The following is an 18,783-nucleotide window of genomic DNA, read 5'->3' on the forward strand; positions in this document are numbered from 1 at the left end:
CTAAGTTACAACTCTAGCATAAATAAATAATTATTTAACATAAATTGTAAATTTGTAAATGAATTACAATTTAAAACATCATATACACTTCAATGTGGAAATCAATCGTGTGTGGAATAATAACCATCTTTCCTAGAAGAGGAAACATCAAATACGTGATAAAAAAAGGCATCTAGTCGCGTTTTTGTGGTTTAGTCCGTGAACCATTACAAAAGTCCGTGGATTATTTCTTATTCACGAATTATATTAGCAACATTTGGTTTCTAGTTTAATAAAGTCACGTCTCAGACTAGGATTAGAGCACGGTAGTTGAGTATTAAATATTACTAAATAACCGTCGGAGATTGAAGACCGGAGAACAAACAAATAAATTTACGAGAAATTCATCAACAAAGAGGTATGTGAAGACTGTCCTATCATATTTACTTATCGTATCTACCATTGTATCTTATAAGATAATGTCTACGATTTTAGTAGATTTTTTTTTTGTTGGTAAAATCACATTTCAATTCATTCAGACCAAAATGATGATCACATGATTGTTTACAAGATTATCAAAAACACCAAAATACAAGATAATCAAAACCTAAATACAAATGATGACACCAATTGCAAGTACATCGCGAAGAGAAAGAGCCATGAACCGCAAAGACATCCAATTTTTGTAGATGTAGTAGTGATGAATGATGGTGTGAACCGGAATCAATTCCGACCATTTAAAATCATTATCTTCTTTAATAAGAGATGCTCCAAATGAAATGAAGTATTTTGCCCAAAATCTTGTAGATCCAAACGAATCCGGGTGCCCTGAATCCCTCTTGTTGAAGATGAATCCAAAGTGACGCTGAGCAGAATTGTTGATGTTCTTGAAAAATCGAGAATAACAGCCAATAAACACCACAGAGATTTGAAAGAATCGCTATTAAAGCAAAGATAAAATCGTCCAAAAGACGAAGAAAAGATCGCCCAAATAGCGAAGAAATGTGTCCATAGACACCAAAAATAACAAAAACAAAACCTATAAAAAAAATTAGATTATTTTTATTCATAAAAAACTATAAATCCTTACTCAGATCTAGCCCAAAAGGACTAAATCTGAGCAAAAAGAAGGAGTAGATTTAATATTGCAAAGAGAACTTCGATTTCAAGTTTGTCTTGGTTAAACTCTCGGACTATGATTTGATTAGTGGATGTTCACAGACCCTTAAAAAACTTAGTTAGAACAATTTACTATTGACAAAATATTTTTGCGCAATCAAACAACGCATATTATTTATGGTTATTGGAAATGTTTTATATTTAATAATGAGAGAATTTCATATCTGCTTGGAGCAAGGTATGTATACCCAGTATGCATGAGTATGCATATCTGGCTAGTCAATATGAATCCCGGAAATTTTAGAGGTTTGAAAACCCGGTTTGCATAACCTTTACATCTGAGTTCCGAATACGGGAAGGTTTGCAAACCCGGTTTGCATACCCTTTCAATCTGACTTAGCGAACTGCTAGAGATCATACTCGGTTTACATACCATTTGAGTCTGACTTTCGCGAACTGCCAAGAGGTTTGCATACCTAATCTAGTTTCAGATAGCAGAAGCTCACAAACTTCCTTGTATGATTATGTTCGCTTTTGCTACGACTCTCATAGACACTTGTAAGATAATTTTATTTACAAAATCACTTTGGGCTTGTGGATAATTGTTTAGTCTTTAGTGTTATTGAATATTGTATTGCTTGTAAGTTCATAGGCATAGTTAGTTGCTATGGTCTAACATTGTGCACGATTCCATAACTATCCGGACCATAGTGCATATTCTTTTGTGTAATTTCAAGGCAGAATTTCAGATGCTTGCATGAATTTTTAACTAGACGCTTATTCTAAACTGAGAAAGTATTTGCTTCCTTGCCAAGTAACTTCATCGACCTGGGTGTAGTTCTCATTGCTTGTTGTAATCCTTACTCAAGTCTCGAGATTTTGGTCTTGACTTCCACATGCTTCGTTGATTTACTCTTCACTATGGGCACCAGAACTCAGGTCGTGCGCATGGCTTTGTCTTTGTTTTCAGGTCATGGATGTGGGAATGTAGTGACCTTCATATCTTTGAATGTACTAAAGACTTGTTTACCAGATGTCGACCTGGGTACTGTCTCAGCACTCATCTCTTATGACCTTATAGCTATTAGCACTTGGTAGATGTTATTTTTTGTTATCCACATTTCTGCTTTACAGTTTTCCTCGTTAACAAAGTTTTTTTGTGTGTCTTTACTTTACTTTCCGCATTATAATTATGTTGTTATAGTTATAACTGAAGTAATAACATTGTACATTAATCAAACACTTTGTTTGATCCTAAAGACTTGTCTGAATACGAAATTACGCAATAAACCAAGTGTACATCTTTTTTAAGTAATCTCCTTGACAATGCTTGCCTGTACTAGTTTACATAAGGTGTGTCTTGTATAGGTTGATATCAGAAAGATCGTGGTACCTGATACCCTTGTCATTTCAAAACGCTTTTAGAAAATTCACAGCAATACAAAACCAAGCCTTCAGATTGTAAATAACCAAATTTCACCCTCGAGACCTAAGTATTTGTAATATATCCATTTTTTACGAGTGAATGCCTGACTGAACATTAGTGACCTGGATGTGGCTTCTATTTGTGGGATCCAAAATCTGTTAGACACCTACATTACGCATATGAAATTTTTATAAAATATTATTGTAGTATGTACCCACTATATATTCATCTTGTTAGTTTTTAGGACTAAAAATTGAGAGCATACAAAAAACTTTTAGCGATTGCATTTTGCCCTTAGCAATAATGATTTGTTGTATTATCAAGATGGTCATCAATTGTAGTACTAGTAAAAAGAAAATCCATTAAACCATGGTGGCATCAATTGTGGTACTAGTAAAAATAAAATCCGTTAAATCATCCATATCGAATTTGCCTCGTATCCATTAAATGCAAATCTGTTGAATGTTAGATTGAAAACGGATACTAAAGTTAAATCATGGTGGCATCAATTGTGGTACTAGTAAAAATAAAATCCGTTAAATTATCCATATCGAATTTGCCTCGTATCCATTAAATGCAAATCCGTTGAATGTTAGATTGGAAACGGATACAAAAGTTAGATTGGATGTAGATAAGGCTAAAACTGGTGCAATCCGGTCCATTCTCACCGGTAATTTTATAGGTTGGTTTGGGCCACCATGAGAGTAACAATTAAGCGTTGAAAAGGCGTGAGCCCATAGACCCACGAAACAAAACCCCTAATATAAATCATCACTAACTCAAGTGGAGATAGAACCCTAGAACAACAGAAGAAGAGCTTTGGAGACATCTCTATAGTTAGGGTTTGCAGGAATAATAAGAAGAAGAGGCTACAGATCAATCCCACTCCAAAATATGGTAAGTCTCAAATGAAGTCATAATCATGTTTCAATCTTGATTGTTACATGTTTTTCATTTGATTTTTGGTTGTTTGTGTAGACGTTTAAGCGGAGGAATGGTGGTCGTAACAAACATGGTCGTGGTCATGTTAATTTCATTCGTTGTTCCAACTGTGGAAAGTGTTGCCCTAAGGTTAATATTCGTAGATTTATTTTTTCGGTTATCTTTAAGATCTGATTTAAGTGGAACCATATAAGGTAGATTCTGATTTTGTTGTGGTGGTGGAATAGGATAAGGCAATCAAGAGATTTTTGGTGAGAAACATTGTTGAACAAGCTGCAGTTAGAGATGTTCAAGAAGCTTGTGTTTATGATGGTAAATTATTACCTTTTTTTTTTCTTTCTGCATTTTTATTTAAGATTGATTGTGGTTAATAGTTTGTAATTTGATTTTGGGTTTTTTATGTGTATAGGATACACTTTGCCTAAATTGTACGCCAAGATGCTTTACTGTGTCTCATGTGCAATTCATTCTCATGTTGTGAGGGTTCGTTCTAGAGAGAAGAGAAGGAACCGTGACCCACCTCAACGTTTCAGACGTCGGGTATGTACCCTGACCTTTCTTGAAAGTAGCTCATTATGAGTAATTTGATGATCTTTATACCTCTTTATCTGTATGTTTTTGTGTTGGTAACAATGAGTTCGTGTTCGTCATCATGCAACGAAGAATTTCTTAGTGTTGCATTATATTGATACCATTTAACCAATTATTAGCCATTGTTGTGAGACATGGGGGAATCTTTTTTTATGTATAATGCCATTTCGGTTTCTAGGATCGTGCAGTGTCCCCGTTTAGACAGCTTGTCGTGTGAGAAACTTATTTCACAGCTACAGAGAAATAAATTCTCAGCTGACAAGCTGGCTAAGAGGGGCAGCATGTTGTTAAGAGGGAATGCTCAACCTTCCTTTCTGACAAGCCTTGAATCTCCAAATCAATTATACTACAGAGTCTGTTAATATTGTAAAATTCTGTTAGGTTTTGATTATTGGTTTTGGGCTTTCCTTTTTGGGTGCCCTATTCGGGGGTTTCCTTTTTGTTAGTTGATTTTTGCTTTTAAGTTCTGTTTGCACTTGGTTCTTTTTGTAAAACTCTTTTTGCCTCCTTTTTGGTTGTTAATCGTAAAAATCAATTAAGCAAAAAAAAATTCTTCTAAGTTTAACTGCCAAAGAGGTACATTATTTCTGGCATCCTTGTAACCATTCCTCCATGATGTTCATTTAATGCCAATTAACATAAACTGCTGTTATTTATCATTCATGTTTGAAGTAGGCAGCAGCCTGTAAGTAAAGTAACATTCAGTGATCCAGGGAGTATTTAGTTACTTTATAGTATTCTACAATTGAGTTCATTCTTGCTGATGTTTACTTTTCCTTCACACTGTTCACTTAAACTACTTATCACGAAATCGTTTGAAGTAGATGACTGCATGTGAAATGAATCTATGGTTTCATGTGTGTTTTATAGTTGATCTGTTGCTATTGTTTACATAAATGGGATTCCTCGATGTCAAATAATGTTACTCTCACTGTTGATGGATGCTGAGTTATTTTCATTCTTGTAGGATGACACTCAAAAGCCCGCCCAAGGTGGCCCTCGCGCAGCAGGAGCTGGTGCTGCACCTGGAGCTACTGGTGTACCTGGAGCTGCCCCAGCCGCCCGTACTTGAGCAACAAGTCGAGAAGTTGAATTGTCTTCTGATACCGTCAATGTTTTAAAGTTTTGGATTCAGGGTGGTACCTAGATAACAACCTTCTCCTTTGTGTGTTTTTTATTTTATGGAAATCTTTTGTTGAGGACTCTGTTTTGTTATATGCATCAACGGGTAAAATTTTGAAATACTTCTCTAGACTCGTTAGTATATGTTGGAACTCGAGGTGTATTTTTCAAATGTTATCGTAGTATTATAAGTAGATTAAATGAAATCTCATTTGCTTACTTTGGCACAAGAGAAAAATGTAAATCCTAGAACTTCCAATGTTGCTAAGGGAAAGAAGTAACCCTGCAACATTGGCCTCAACTTCCAATGTTGATGCCAGACCCCTTCCATGTCCTGCAGGAATGTTTTCCTGTTCCTGTTTTTCGATTAGTGCATGGTTTGTTCATTGTTATTCTTTACATCCGGTTCTGAATCTTTCTTCCAGAGGCTGTCAAGGATGAAAATAGGGGATAACTCTACAGTCTTCCAGTCTACCATAAGAAAAATCTCACAACGTATCCCGTGACTCTTTCACCGTGATGCCACTACTTCATCCCATGAATACAAAACACTACAACGTATCCCGTGACTCTTTCACCGTGATGCCACTACTTCATCCCATGAATACAAAACACTAAACCATTTCAAAATTGAGTAAATTAACGGTTCGTACTAGGTTAGTTCATGTGGACTTCTATAAACCAATTCACGATTCTTTCCTCTGTAGTCTATATATAGCCATATTAGTTACTTCATCATCATACTAATACACTGCACTCATCTTTGTATCACCACAAGAGCCTTTTATTCTCACATCTATGCTCTTGCATCTAGAGAATTCATAACTTTTTACTAATATATCATATATTCGAAATATAATGTCTGCTTCTGCATCAACTGTTTACCACTCTATTTTGTCTAACCATGTAACCCATGTTCAAACGCAAACACGAAGAAACGTTAGCTTCAGAGTTTCCTGCATGGCCAAGGTACATACACTACTACCATCTATGCAGTATACCGACTGTTATTTGATAGTAACTACTTACATTGTTTGATGTCTTACTTTGTATTAGCTAACGCTTGATTATACGGATTCTAATCCATCGAATTTTCTTTACTGATGGCATAGGAGAAACAGGATCCAATGACAACTCCTCCTTCTCCAGCACCACGCGCTGCACCTAAGGTTCATTGCGTTGATATTCATATTATTTTATCCTTAAATTTGGTGATAATTTTTTCATCTAACCAGATAATTACAAATTTTCAACCATGCAGATGAGTACTAAGTTTACAGATTTGCTAGCATTTGGTGGGCCTGCACCAGAGAGAATTAATGGCAGACTTGCCATGATTGGATTTGTTACTGCTATGGGAGTATAACTCGCGAAAGGTTCTGATGTCGCAGCACAGTTGGCTGATGGAGGACTTCCGTGGTTTTTATATACCTGTGTTCTACTATCAGTGGCCTCACTTGTCCCAATAGCTCAAGGTGTGAGTGTTGAATCGAAATCAGATGGTTTGATGTCCTCCACTGCGGAGATGTGGAATGGAAGAGCCGCAATGTTGGGTTTAGTTGCATTGGTCCTCACTGAAGTTGCCAAGGGTGGAGCTCTAATTTAATACCATTGGTGTTTTAGAAGGTTCAATCAATACTATGATGCTATCGTCCTGTAAATGTTTTTGATCAGTACAAATACATGTTTGCAGTGCAATGCAATCCCAAATTCATCACAATATACAAGTAACCTTACCAGAGGCCATCTTATATCAAGCAGATTTGACTGTGTAAGCTCTAGATTCTAAGTAGTCCCTACAAACTGCTGGACATCAGTTTTTAAGGAATGTCATGGAGAATTGGATCAAAAATGGCTAGGCTTACTTTTACCCTCCATAATTAGTCTGGGTTGGATGTGCACTCTTATTTTTGCTTTGCTGATTAAGCAATCACGAAGACCCTGCAGCTCAGCAATCCCAACATACTATACCAGTAATAGTCTTAAAAAGAAGTTGAACCATGTCTGCGTCTTACATGTCTTTAAGGCAATAGCGCGCTGCTACATTGATAGGAAGGGAGGCTGTAGCGGTTATGTGGGCTGATGACGCCTCCAGGATATAACAACTTGTAGCAATAAGAACACAATATGATAGCGAACTCGAAATGTGCTCCATTTTAGCTCAGCCGCTGAGAAAACCTCGAAACAAGCTACCTGCAAACTAGCAAGCCCTTCAGCTCGACTAGCGCCCTAGGATCTTTTCTCTTCCTCTTTTGATGAATAGAATCCTTAATCCAGTTTCTGTACATGGTGCCGTTTGTATACGTATGACAACTTGCCATTTTGTGTGAATCAAGGGAGCGGCTCTTATTTGGCTGTTCTCACTAGGAACCACATTGATCCTTCTCCATTTTGTGTCGCTGGTAATCGTCCATGCCTCCCAACTTGGAGACCTGTTGGATTCACTCGGCCACCGCCACCTGCGTCTGGCAATCCAATTATCCCTCAATATAACCATCAACAACAGGATCTGTGGCGCAATGGTAGCGCGTCTGACTCCAGATCAGAAGGTTGCGTGTTCGATTCATGTCAGGTTCAATTTTTTAAAAACTCTCGGTATTTAGGAACGCCTATGTCTGGAGGGTGTTTCCGGTTTGAAAAGTACAAATAGATGTTGTTCTTCTGATTTGTCTCTAGAAAATAGTAGTTAATAACTTAATATCATCTTTTTCATTTTAACCTAAAAATAGGCCAGACTAAAAAGGACCAATAATAAAAAAAAGAAAAATTTAGAAACGTAGACAATATTAACTTGGGGACACAATAAAACCTTATAGCGCGTTTGGATGCACACTCAGAATTGCTTTTCGACTTTAGGAAATCAAAAAGTCAGAAATAAATAATATTTTAGGACGATTTCTAGAAATAGAAAAGTCAGTTTTTTATAAAGCAAAATAGTTTTTATTCTGACTTCCATTCCTGGAGAAGCAGAAGTCCGAAACAGATCTGTACCCAAACGCGCCACAACAACAACGTAGTTGAATTTAATGTTTATACTCTCTTGATTTGGCCTAGACCCCCTTCATAGTTCATATCATCAAACACAATGAGCAGAAAGAAGTGGAGTAGTCAATTAAAGACTGCGCTAAGTCATACATCTACGTAATTAAAGAAAGTATCATTACGGAGAGTACTACAGAGTACAGACCATCCATCAGATCAGCCTATCTCTATTTTAGCTTTCATTTATTTAGGCAACCTAACTTTTTGGAAAGATGATGTCAAGGACCGGTTTCGTGACTAGTTCAACTACTTTATTGGTGGCGTATCTTTGTCTTAGTGAACTAATGAGAGGAGGACACCATTAAGTTTCGAATTAAATGATCCATCAATTATGATATGACATTGGGGGATTATAATGTAAGAGCATCCTCCGCACTGGTGCTGGTGTCTACTTTTGTCCGTCAGTTGGATTGTGAAATATGGTCATTACACTTTCGATCATTGTCCGTGATAAAAATTTGGGCTCTTGCTTAAGGAAATCCATACAAACATTTAGCACGATTGGTCCGTGATAAAAAAGAAAACGACTGGTCGGATACCGATGATGGCCGGGTCAGAGCAACGGCTCGATAGATTTAGCCTGGGAGCTATTTTGGATCGGACAACATCAGTTGGGCGGGATGTACATGGTGGGGATGCATTGGGAAGCGGATTAGTGCGGAGATCTGAAACGAGATGGAAAACAGAAATATCGGTATAGTTGGTTGAGCGAAGAGTGTTCCTCTTGACAACAAGAACGCTTAGGCGGTCTGACCACGCCAGCGGGACATCAAATATCTGCAACACTCACGGTCTAAACGGTGCGGAATAGCTCTCCCCAAAACCACCCAACCCGATACGCACTAAAAGGAACAAGGGTAATCTTCACTGGTGTCATGATGGTACTTTAATGCCTGCTCAAGGACATACCCTTCGCTCCCTCCCTCGTGAGCCTTTTGGCCGATTTCGAGACTCAGTTGCCCAATTATTATTTTTAATTAATAGGTCTCTTTTCCCGAGTTCCAACTTCTTTTTCCATTTGTTTACAACAAGTGGTGGAGTATTTGGTTACAAAATATCTCGATACTAACTGTTTGGCGAATTCTGGCCTAGGAACGGAGCACAATCCTATGGCCTACCCGCAGTCTATTCATTGTGGCATTTATAGATTTATAATACGAGGGTGTTTGAAGATTGACTTGGACTGTATTTGTCAATTAAAATCCCATTACTTTCAATTAAAAGTTTGAGTTGAATCAACATGGTTAAGCGTACCGAAAATTGGTATCCCATCGGTCCTCAGCGATAGGAATACGACGTTTGGACATCAATAGAACCGAAAAAACCCAATTCATTGACCGTTATTGGCTGAAAGCGTGAAACTAAGGTTTTCGGTATGACGCAATAGATATTATTGAAAAAGATAGTTTGTTCAGCCCTCTGATTACTCTAAAGAATAACGATCATCAATATTATTAATTATCTATATCTGAGTTTTCAATAAGAAAGTTTTCATGCGAGAGGTCTGCGAATCAGGTGAAACTAAATTAACTCAGTTTTAAAATTTTCTCAAGAAATTTCTTCATCTTCATGAATTATTGATTGTTACTTCATCCCTTTTCATTTTCAAAATTAAATACTTAATATATTTGATTAGTTTTTCATTTTCTTTTTAGTTAATACTAAGAAGTCTTTTTCTTTTTTAGTCTTGATATTTTTATTCTATTCATTCATGTTTATACAAATTTCACTCTTTAATCTAATGTTTTGCTAAATTTTTCAGGGCCTCTTTATTCATCATAATCACGACGAACATTCAGTATTGGACCTTCTTATCCAACATGCTCATTCTGATAACAATATTATTACAGTCACATATTGTATTATTGTCATCATCTAAAGCAGTATTCCAAGCCATCAAAGTTAGGGTGTATTCCAACAGTATGTCTCAGTATGTCTCTCTTTATCATGTATATGATTGAAATGTTATTTTCTCCTGAACCTGGTATAACTCGGAAGATCTCAGTCGCGTCAAGCTAATGGAAATTTTGAATTTCAAAAATTCAAACTTTCCTCCTATGAAGAAGCGAAACTCTGGGAAGACAAAATTAAAGCCGAAGTCCATGCAGTCAAATACTATCCAAATTAATGTTGTTAGCCATCCTCGATTAACTGCAAAAATCTTGTTAACATCTTTACATGTTAAATAATATCTTTCTTTAACTAGAATTAGTTATTCTGGAGATATATTTTCTTCTTTTATAAATCGTAACCAAAGCTTGAAGTCCGTTCATACCATTCAAAGTTCTCTCTTCAAACCTTTCTTTTCAACCATGGCTTCTCCTTCAAACTCCCAAATCTCTGCTATTACTTCCAAGATGCAAAACACAAGAATTAGAGATACCTGTGCTAGACAGATGAGAAGAACAGTTGGAGCCAAAACAACCATCTCTGAAGCTTTTGAGAAACTAAACACTACTTTAATTGGTAAGTTGTTTATCAAAGATTCTGTTGAAACTGATGTAATCAGAAAAGAAGCCAAAACCCTGTGGAATAGATACAGAATTAAAGATATAAGACGACTAGATAGTACTATTTTTTACTTTAAGTTTAACTCAGAGGAGGTTATGAATGCCATTTTGAGGAAGGGGCCTTGGAATCTTCTTAAGGCTCATTTGAATCTTAAGAAATATGATGCAGCAATTCCAGTAAAGGATTGGGTTTTTGATGAACAAGATTGGACAGTTCAATTCCAACACATTCTGCTTGAGCATCATTCTATATCAGTCATAGACGAAGCTATTGCAGAGCTAGGAACAAAAATCTCGACAAACCCGAAGGACTGCAAACCCACTTTTGGTTCTACCATCTCTGCTAGAATAAAAATAAATCTCTCAAAACCTCTTCATAGAGGTGGTTGGTGGAATACAACAGCAAGAGGTCAAACTTGGATTCGTTTCCACTGGGAAAGACAGCCGCACAACTTATGTCCAAAGTGTTGTACCATTGATCATGATGAAGATGAGTGTCTTAATACTACAGACAACCTGATGATTAGAAGATTCACCAATGAGGAGTACATTGAATATATTCATGAGCTCACCAGATCTTATGAAGTGGAAATAGTTGAGGATTTGCATACTCTCATACAAAAAATCCGTGAAGCTAGCAAGAAACAAAAAGAAGCCGAAAATGAAGATGTGGAATCTGACCGAAGTCATAAGAGGTCTAGGGTTGACGATCAGGAAAATAACATAGAGGTAAATACTGAAAATCCATCACCAATCTTTGACTTTGATGGCATGGAACATAAATTGATTGAAGAAGGACAAGCTGATACAAGGGAGTATTCCCATGAGATGAATGAGGCCAATAATCCCCTGGTAAAAAATCTTGCTCTCCTTTCCAATTTTCATATTTTTCCGTCTGCATTTAATTCTGTTGATTTACAATTGTTACTTGTATTTAATTTAATTGACTGAAGTTCTTTTACTGCAGTATTTAATAACCCTAATACTAATAACTTGTATTGCAAGTTCTTTCAATTTATACGTGCCACCAATATGAAGATAATTAGTTGGAATTGTCAAGGTTATCTTGGAAAACCTACACGTGATCATCTCTTATACTTAAACAATTTTCATTCTCCGGATCTCATTTTCCTTTGTGAGACCAAAATTAGTGATAATTGTGTTGTCCAACTTACAAACTCTCTAAGGTTTCCTGATCACTGTTTTTTTCCTTCAATAGGTATGGCAGATGGTATTATTATGTTGTGGGAAGATGGTTTCAAGATTGAAATAATGAATTCCTCCAAAAACATGATTCATGTTGTCATTAACAATGACCCAATCTTAGGAGATTGGTTCTTATCTTGTGTTTATAGAACTCTCTATATAGATGAACAAGCATAACAATACAGTGTCAATGCCCTGGGTCCTTATAGGTGACTTGAACATAGTTTTGAATCCAAATGAAAGGAATACTAGTACAAATTCTACTCCCCAAGAAGTCATTGAGTCCATTAGACAGTCTGACTTGCAAGATATGAACTTTAGTGATAATTCTTTTACCTAGACAAGTAATTTCCATGGAACTGGTAGAGTTAAGTCTAGACTAGACAGAGCTTTAGTTAATAGTGATTTCATCATTAAATATCCTAATGCTTCTCTTCAATATCTATCTCAACTAGGCTCTGACCATGTTCCTATCATGCTTTCTCTTTATTCTCATATTGCTTCTTCAGGAAGAAACTGGAAATTATTTGAACACTGGATTCAAAATTCTTCATGTGCAAATGAAATTATAAATGCTTGGAACACTAACACTGCATGTTTTGCTGCTTATATCTTAGCTGATAAGCAAGATAATACAAGACACTTCTTATCTAAATGGAGTAAATCTACTTTTGGTCACATTACTTCAAGAATCTCAGATCTCCAGCTAGAGTTATCTAATTTACAAGCCACTGGTATTCAAGGAAACAATAATTCTAAATTCATGTAACTAGAGAAGCAAATGACACTCTTAATGATATACAAGCTAGCTCCAACAAACAGAAGTAAAGAGATAAATTTACAATGACATGGATAAGAATTCAAGGTATTTTCATATAAGAGCCAACCAAAGAAGAACCATAAATAGAGTAGATTCTATCCAAACACCAGATGGTACTTTGTGCCAAGATAAATCTTATATTGAATATTATTAGTCAATCATTTGAAGAGTATAAGTTCCTCAGGAAATCCAACAGATAGTTTTCATTTTGTCCAACACATTCCTTCATGTATCAATCAGCAAGACAATGATGAGTTAGTGGCCATTCCAAATAAAATGGAAATACATAATGCACTCATGCCTATGGAACCTTGGAATTCTCCAGGTCCAGATGTTTTTCCTCCTGGCTTTTATCAATCTCAATGGGTTGTTGTTAAAGATGATGTTTGCAAGGTGGTACAAGTTTTTTTTCATTCTGGTTTTCTTTTGAAGAAGCTGAATTGTACCAGAGTTACACTAATTCCTAAAATCAACTCAGCTCAAAGGCCAGAAGATTTCAGACCCATTGCTTTATGTAACACAGTATATAAGTTGATATCTAAAATCATTGCTTTAAAGCTCAAGAAGCATATGGTTAATATTATATCTCCCATGCAGTCAGCTAATGTGTCTGGCAGATTAATTTCTGAAAATATTTGTTTGGCTCAAGAGTTAGTACAAGCCATGAAGAATAAGAAAGCCAGAACTGGTCATCTAGCTTTAAAAATGGATATGTCAAAAGCTTTTGACAGACTGGAATGGGTGTTTTTGATAGAAGTTCTCAAGAAATTTGGTTTTTCTAAAAAATTCTGTCAACTTATTCTTCAGTGCATATCAACTACTCATATAGAAATCATGATTAATGGCTCTCTATCAACGTCTTTTAAGCCTACCAAAGGCATAAGACAAGGGGATCCTCTATCCCCTTATCTTTTCATTCTAGCAATGGAGGATTTTTCAAGGAATTTAAATCACTGTGAAACTACAAAAACAGGCATGAAAATCTCAAGGTCTGATCCAAAGATTAACCACCTCTTGTTTGCAGATGATTGTCTATTGTTCTGTAAAGCAAACTTGGATCAAACCAGAAAACTACTTCAAGTTATTGAGGACTTCAGCTCTTGTTCTGGCCAGCTTATAAATTTTAACAAGTCTGCAGTCTATTTTAGTAAGAACATGAGTCCTTCCTATTGCCAGACAATAAGTAGTATTCTTCAGGTAAAACAGTTATCTCTTAATGAAGAGAAATACTTAGGTTTGCACTTCTTTATTGGTAGAAATAAGAAAATTCCTTTCTCTATTCTTAACTCTAAGATGGAAGCTAGACTTACAAGATGAAGATATGTCGGAAGAAGCAAGGTCAGTAATGGTTAGAAATGTTACAAATGCAATTCATGTGCATCATATGTTAAGTTTCAAGCACCCTGACTCAACTATCAGACAAATGAATTCCACTCAACAAAAGTTCTGTAGGAAAAAGAAAACAAACAAAGGTAAACAACTCATTACATGGAAAAGTGTTAAATCTCCCAAAGAGGAAGGAGGCTTAGGATTTAGGGATATTCATATTTTTAATAGAGCTCTTTTAGCTAAATATTCATGAAGAATATGCACTGATCAAACCTCAATCTGTGAAAAATCTCTGCAAGCAAAGTCTTTTCCTGATAGACAGATTCTTGATATGAAGAAAAAAACTAACTCTACATGGTCTTGGACTAGTGTCAATTCTGAATTGGAATTTATTCACAAATATAGTTTTTGGTCTCTGGGTAATGGGCACAAGATTTTAATATGAAACATTAAGTGGGTGCGGGGATTACAAGATCCTCAAATTTCCAAAAGTGGCTCCACCAGTCATAGTCAGTACAAGTATGTCCATCACCTTTTTGCTTCTGATTGCTGTTCTTGGAACTCTGAATTGGTTTTTTCTCTCTTTGAAGATCAAACAACCAGATTAATTCTCAGTGTCTCTATTTTCCCAAACTATGAAGACAAAATGGTTTAGACTTTGGAAAAGAATGTCTTATTCTCAGTTAAGTCAGCTTATAGAAAGATGTTTGAAGAACAAAATGCAACTCAGGCAGTGGATGCAGGTATGAAAAGAGTTTACAAAAAATTGTGGAAGTTACTCTTCTTTCTAGAATAAATCAGTTCCTCTGGAAGTGTGTGAAAAATGTGCTTCCTACCAAAGATAAACTGTTTCATGCTATTCAAGATGGAGACTTCACTTGTCCTTTATGCAATCAAGAATATGAAACTTTTTCTCATTGTATACTGGATTGCTCTATGGTAAAATTAGTTAATGTTAATGGGTCTTCACATTCAACCTAATATTGTCCTCAAGGATTGACTCTACTCTCACTTTACAAACTTGCAAGCTGGTCATATAGATGAAGGAGTAATGTATCGAATAACAATTGTAGCATGGTGCATTTGGATGCATAGATGTGACAAAGTTTTCAAAAGGATTTCATCTAAACCAGAAATCATTATCCAAAGATGCAGGAAATACATCTCAGAGTTTACTAAAATATCTAATAGACGCTCAGTTAACTCAACTAGACAAATCAGAACTAATTCGCATTGGTCACCTCCACCAAGAGGATTTCTTACTATTAATTCTGATGGTTCTTTTTTGAATAATAATGGTGGAATTGGTCTAATTACTCGTGACTTTGCAGGTACTCATAAAGGATCAAAATGCATCTATCTAGCTGCGGTTTCAAGTCCATAGCATGCAGAGTGTAGGGATCTGTGGGAGGCGATCTTATGGGCAAAAGAGATGAATTTGCAGAAAGTACATTTTGAACTAGACTCTCAGCTGGTGGTAGAAGCAGTTAATAATGATCAGTATGATTTTGATTGGCGAATTCATAATTTATTTAGAGATGTCAAAAATTTGCTTAAGTTTTTTATCTCCTGGCAATGTGTTTCTGTGCCAAAGGAAAAGAATAAGTTAGCATATGTGTTGTCTAAGTTAGCTAGAGTTGATAATCTAAACAACGTTTGGTTATTGAATCCCCCTAGTATAATTGTTGTACAACTAGAGGAGGAAGCAAGTCATGTAACTCTGTAATCTTTCAATATATCTTTTCCTTCTAGTTTCAAAATGAATAAATAAATTTATATCTGAGTTTTCGTGTTATAAAAAAAAGATGAAAACGATCCTAAACCGACTGGAACTCTAATTTATTACTTTTTGCTAATTTAAGTTTACCTATAATAATAAAAGTACCATCGAAATAAAACTATATGTCACAAACTGATATTGGAAAATATACAAAGTAATACTAATGCATAAATCTATTGAAAGAAACACACAAAAATTCAACTGTTAGGAAAACTTTAATTCACACTAAAACCCGTTGAGATATTGATACAAACACTTAGTTTGCAATAAAATTGTGTACTGATGTTGACACACTTCAACATCAGTTGTATACCACACCTGCAAAGCTGGAATGTTCATATCAATACTCAAATGTGCAATCTCAACAAGGATTACAACAATTATACTATTAATGAAATACAAACATTCATTCACAGTGAAAGAAAAGAGAGAGAAATAAGGGCAGAGAGAAGAATAAGTTAAACAAACAATACAAAGATCGATTCACACACACAATGATGTCATATGGGTAAGTGGCGCTCGTTTCCCACAGTACAACAATCTCTTTCTTGATGATGCAACACTTCAATTAATCAAGAACATCAAACTAAATTGTACTTTTATGTAATCTCTTATGACACTCAAAACTCAAAAAAAAAGAGAGTTAAAACTCGTATATCAAACTGGGAAATCAAAGGAGTATTTAAAGAAGAATGGTGACTTAAAACTAGGGACAAGAGTCTTTTCCATTAGGGACTGAAGAATGTTGACCGAACAACCGTTGGTTTTCATGAGTGCTATTAGAGAGTATCTCCTAAGTATTCTAATAAAAATGGCTACATTTTTCGCTCATTTAGGTGAACTACTATTAAGAGTAATCTGTCTTACTCCACTTATTTCTAAGTATAGTAGTTGTTAGAGCACTGATCGGTTGAACTCGCAACCGTTGTTATCTCAAACTTGTTTGTCAAATTTAGTTGATCAGAACTATAGTCTTGATTTCTAGTCTATTTATATCTATGTCTCATATTAGGATAGAATGTATAGTTGAGATTTAGGCTTCACGACGTTTATCGATTGAAGACGAAAATCTACTGAGGAGAGATTGGAGGAACTTTATCAGCAAAAGGTATGTGAAGACTGAAACTTATCTATCACTCGGAAGTCTATTCTATCTTCTAATGCGACTAAGTCGTATATCTATATAGACTTTAACTTTATACACATTTGATATTTCGAGCTAAGTTTATCTCGGTTATCTATTTCTCAAAATATGTGTTGGAAGTTTTTTGCTTTAACTATGTTCATCATTATTCTTGACGAGTTTAGTTGGAAACAATTTATTTGTTGGAAACTAAATATTAAGTCAAAAGATGATCATGTGAAAATTTACTTGAAACATCTTATATGATTTGTGTGAGATAATCATTTGATGTCGACTTGGAAAGTTTCGTATTGATCATCCGATCACTTAAAAATTACTTGAAGCTAATAGTTTGTGTGAGACAACTATTGTCTTCTTCTAAGGATGTTTCAATGATTTAAATTAGAGTTTAGAAAAATTAATCATGTTTGGATACAACACGGTATGTTCATGAATTGATTCTTACGAATCAATCCGATTTTGTTTCAATTTGTTCATATATATTTCTATGAGATAGTGAACAATTGAACAACTCTATTTGAAACAAAATTAGATTCACATTATTATCTTCATGATTTATTGATCATCATATTCGATATAAAAGTGTTAGATGAATTTGGTTAAGACAAAAATGTTCATATGGCTAACTTTAGTTAACTGTTATTGAGCCAACTCAGTATACACGTTAAGGTAGGTTACCCATATCTAAATGAAAGTATATTTCATTTGTGTGTAACAAGCTAAGACCATCTAACAGTGGAGATTGATTGCTTTATTTTAAAGAAGACTTAGCTTGAATCTTAAATCAGGTTTTCATCTAATGGTGAATAATGAATACTTTGTTACTAAGCTATCTTAGCTTTGACTATAAGCAAACCCTGATTTGAAAGACTATATAATGGATAACTCTAGCAAATGGAAAACCTAATCCCAGCACTTTCATGTATCCTAGTTGCAAATTAGAGTCGATTCTCCTTTAACCTAGGTTTTTCCAAAACCCTATTAGGTTAACAACCTGAAGACTTCATTTGGGATTCGTGAAGCCAAACCCAACTATTTTCTCTGTAGTTGCGTGTTCTGATGTTACTTGTTCTATAGTGTTGAGTATTATCTTCTCTAAGATTTGCTCGAGATTTATCTCAGATAGGTAAGATATAAAAAGTAGTCACAAAGTTCTCGTCTCAAACATTGTGATTCCGCGATAACTTCTTCTAACACCATATAGTTAAGTTATTGTGAGGTGATTGATATTTCTAGGCTTCTTTTCGGGAGTATAAGACCGGATTATCAATTGGTTCATGTTCACCTTTATTTATCATAATACGGAACAAAACTTCATAGGTACTTCTGTGGGAGACAGATTTATCTATCAGAATAAACATATCTGTGTGAGACATGTTTGTTTATAATTTTCGACTTTGGATCTTAGCAACTCTTAGTTGTGGGTGAGATCAGGTAAGGGAATCAAGTGCGCAGAATCCGACGTGGTTCTAGAGGCATAAGGAACGTGACCTTACCTTAATCGGTGTGAGACTTGGTTAAGGCTTATAATAAAGAATAATCGTTTTAAGATGGTCGGAAAATATACTAAGTAATACTAATACATCAAAGTTGTTGAAAGAAACACACAAAAATTCAAGTGTTATGAAACCTTAAGTTGCATTAAAACCCGTCGAGTCATTAATACAAACACTTAGCTTGCAATAAAACTGTATACTGATGTTGACATACTTCAACATCACTTTGTACACCAAACCTGCATTGTTGGAATATTCATTTCAATACCCAACCGTT

The 18,783-nt window shown here is 35.4% G+C and overlaps 1 protein-coding gene, 1 non-coding gene and 1 pseudogene across 2 annotated transcripts; all 3 read left to right on the forward strand.

Annotated features, from left to right (window-relative positions):
* The first annotated feature begins 3,268 nt into the window (after nt 1-3,268).
* Nucleotides 3,269-5,398, forward strand: LOC113271512 (40S ribosomal protein S26-3-like). Its single transcript, XM_026521399.1, has 5 exons — nt 3,269-3,421; nt 3,503-3,595; nt 3,694-3,778; nt 3,876-4,006; nt 5,025-5,398. Exons 1-5 carry the CDS (start codon nt 3,419-3,421, stop codon nt 5,127-5,129), a joined length of 417 nt encoding a protein of 138 aa, XP_026377184.1. The 5' UTR covers nt 3,269-3,418; the 3' UTR covers nt 5,130-5,398.
* Nucleotides 5,399-6,037: 639 nt separating this feature from the next.
* LOC113273253 lies at nt 6,038-6,785 on the forward strand (annotated as a pseudogene).
* An 899-nt stretch (nt 6,786-7,684) lies between these two features.
* Nucleotides 7,685-7,756, forward strand: TRNAW-CCA. Its single transcript has one exon. It is a non-coding gene; the product is annotated as a tRNA-Trp (tRNA).
* The last annotated feature ends 11,027 nt before the right edge of the window (nt 7,757-18,783 follow it).

Source organism: Papaver somniferum, chromosome 4, assembly GCF_003573695.1.
Source record: "Papaver somniferum cultivar HN1 chromosome 4, ASM357369v1, whole genome shotgun sequence".
NCBI classification, from domain to species: Eukaryota; Viridiplantae; Streptophyta; class Magnoliopsida; order Ranunculales; family Papaveraceae; genus Papaver; species Papaver somniferum.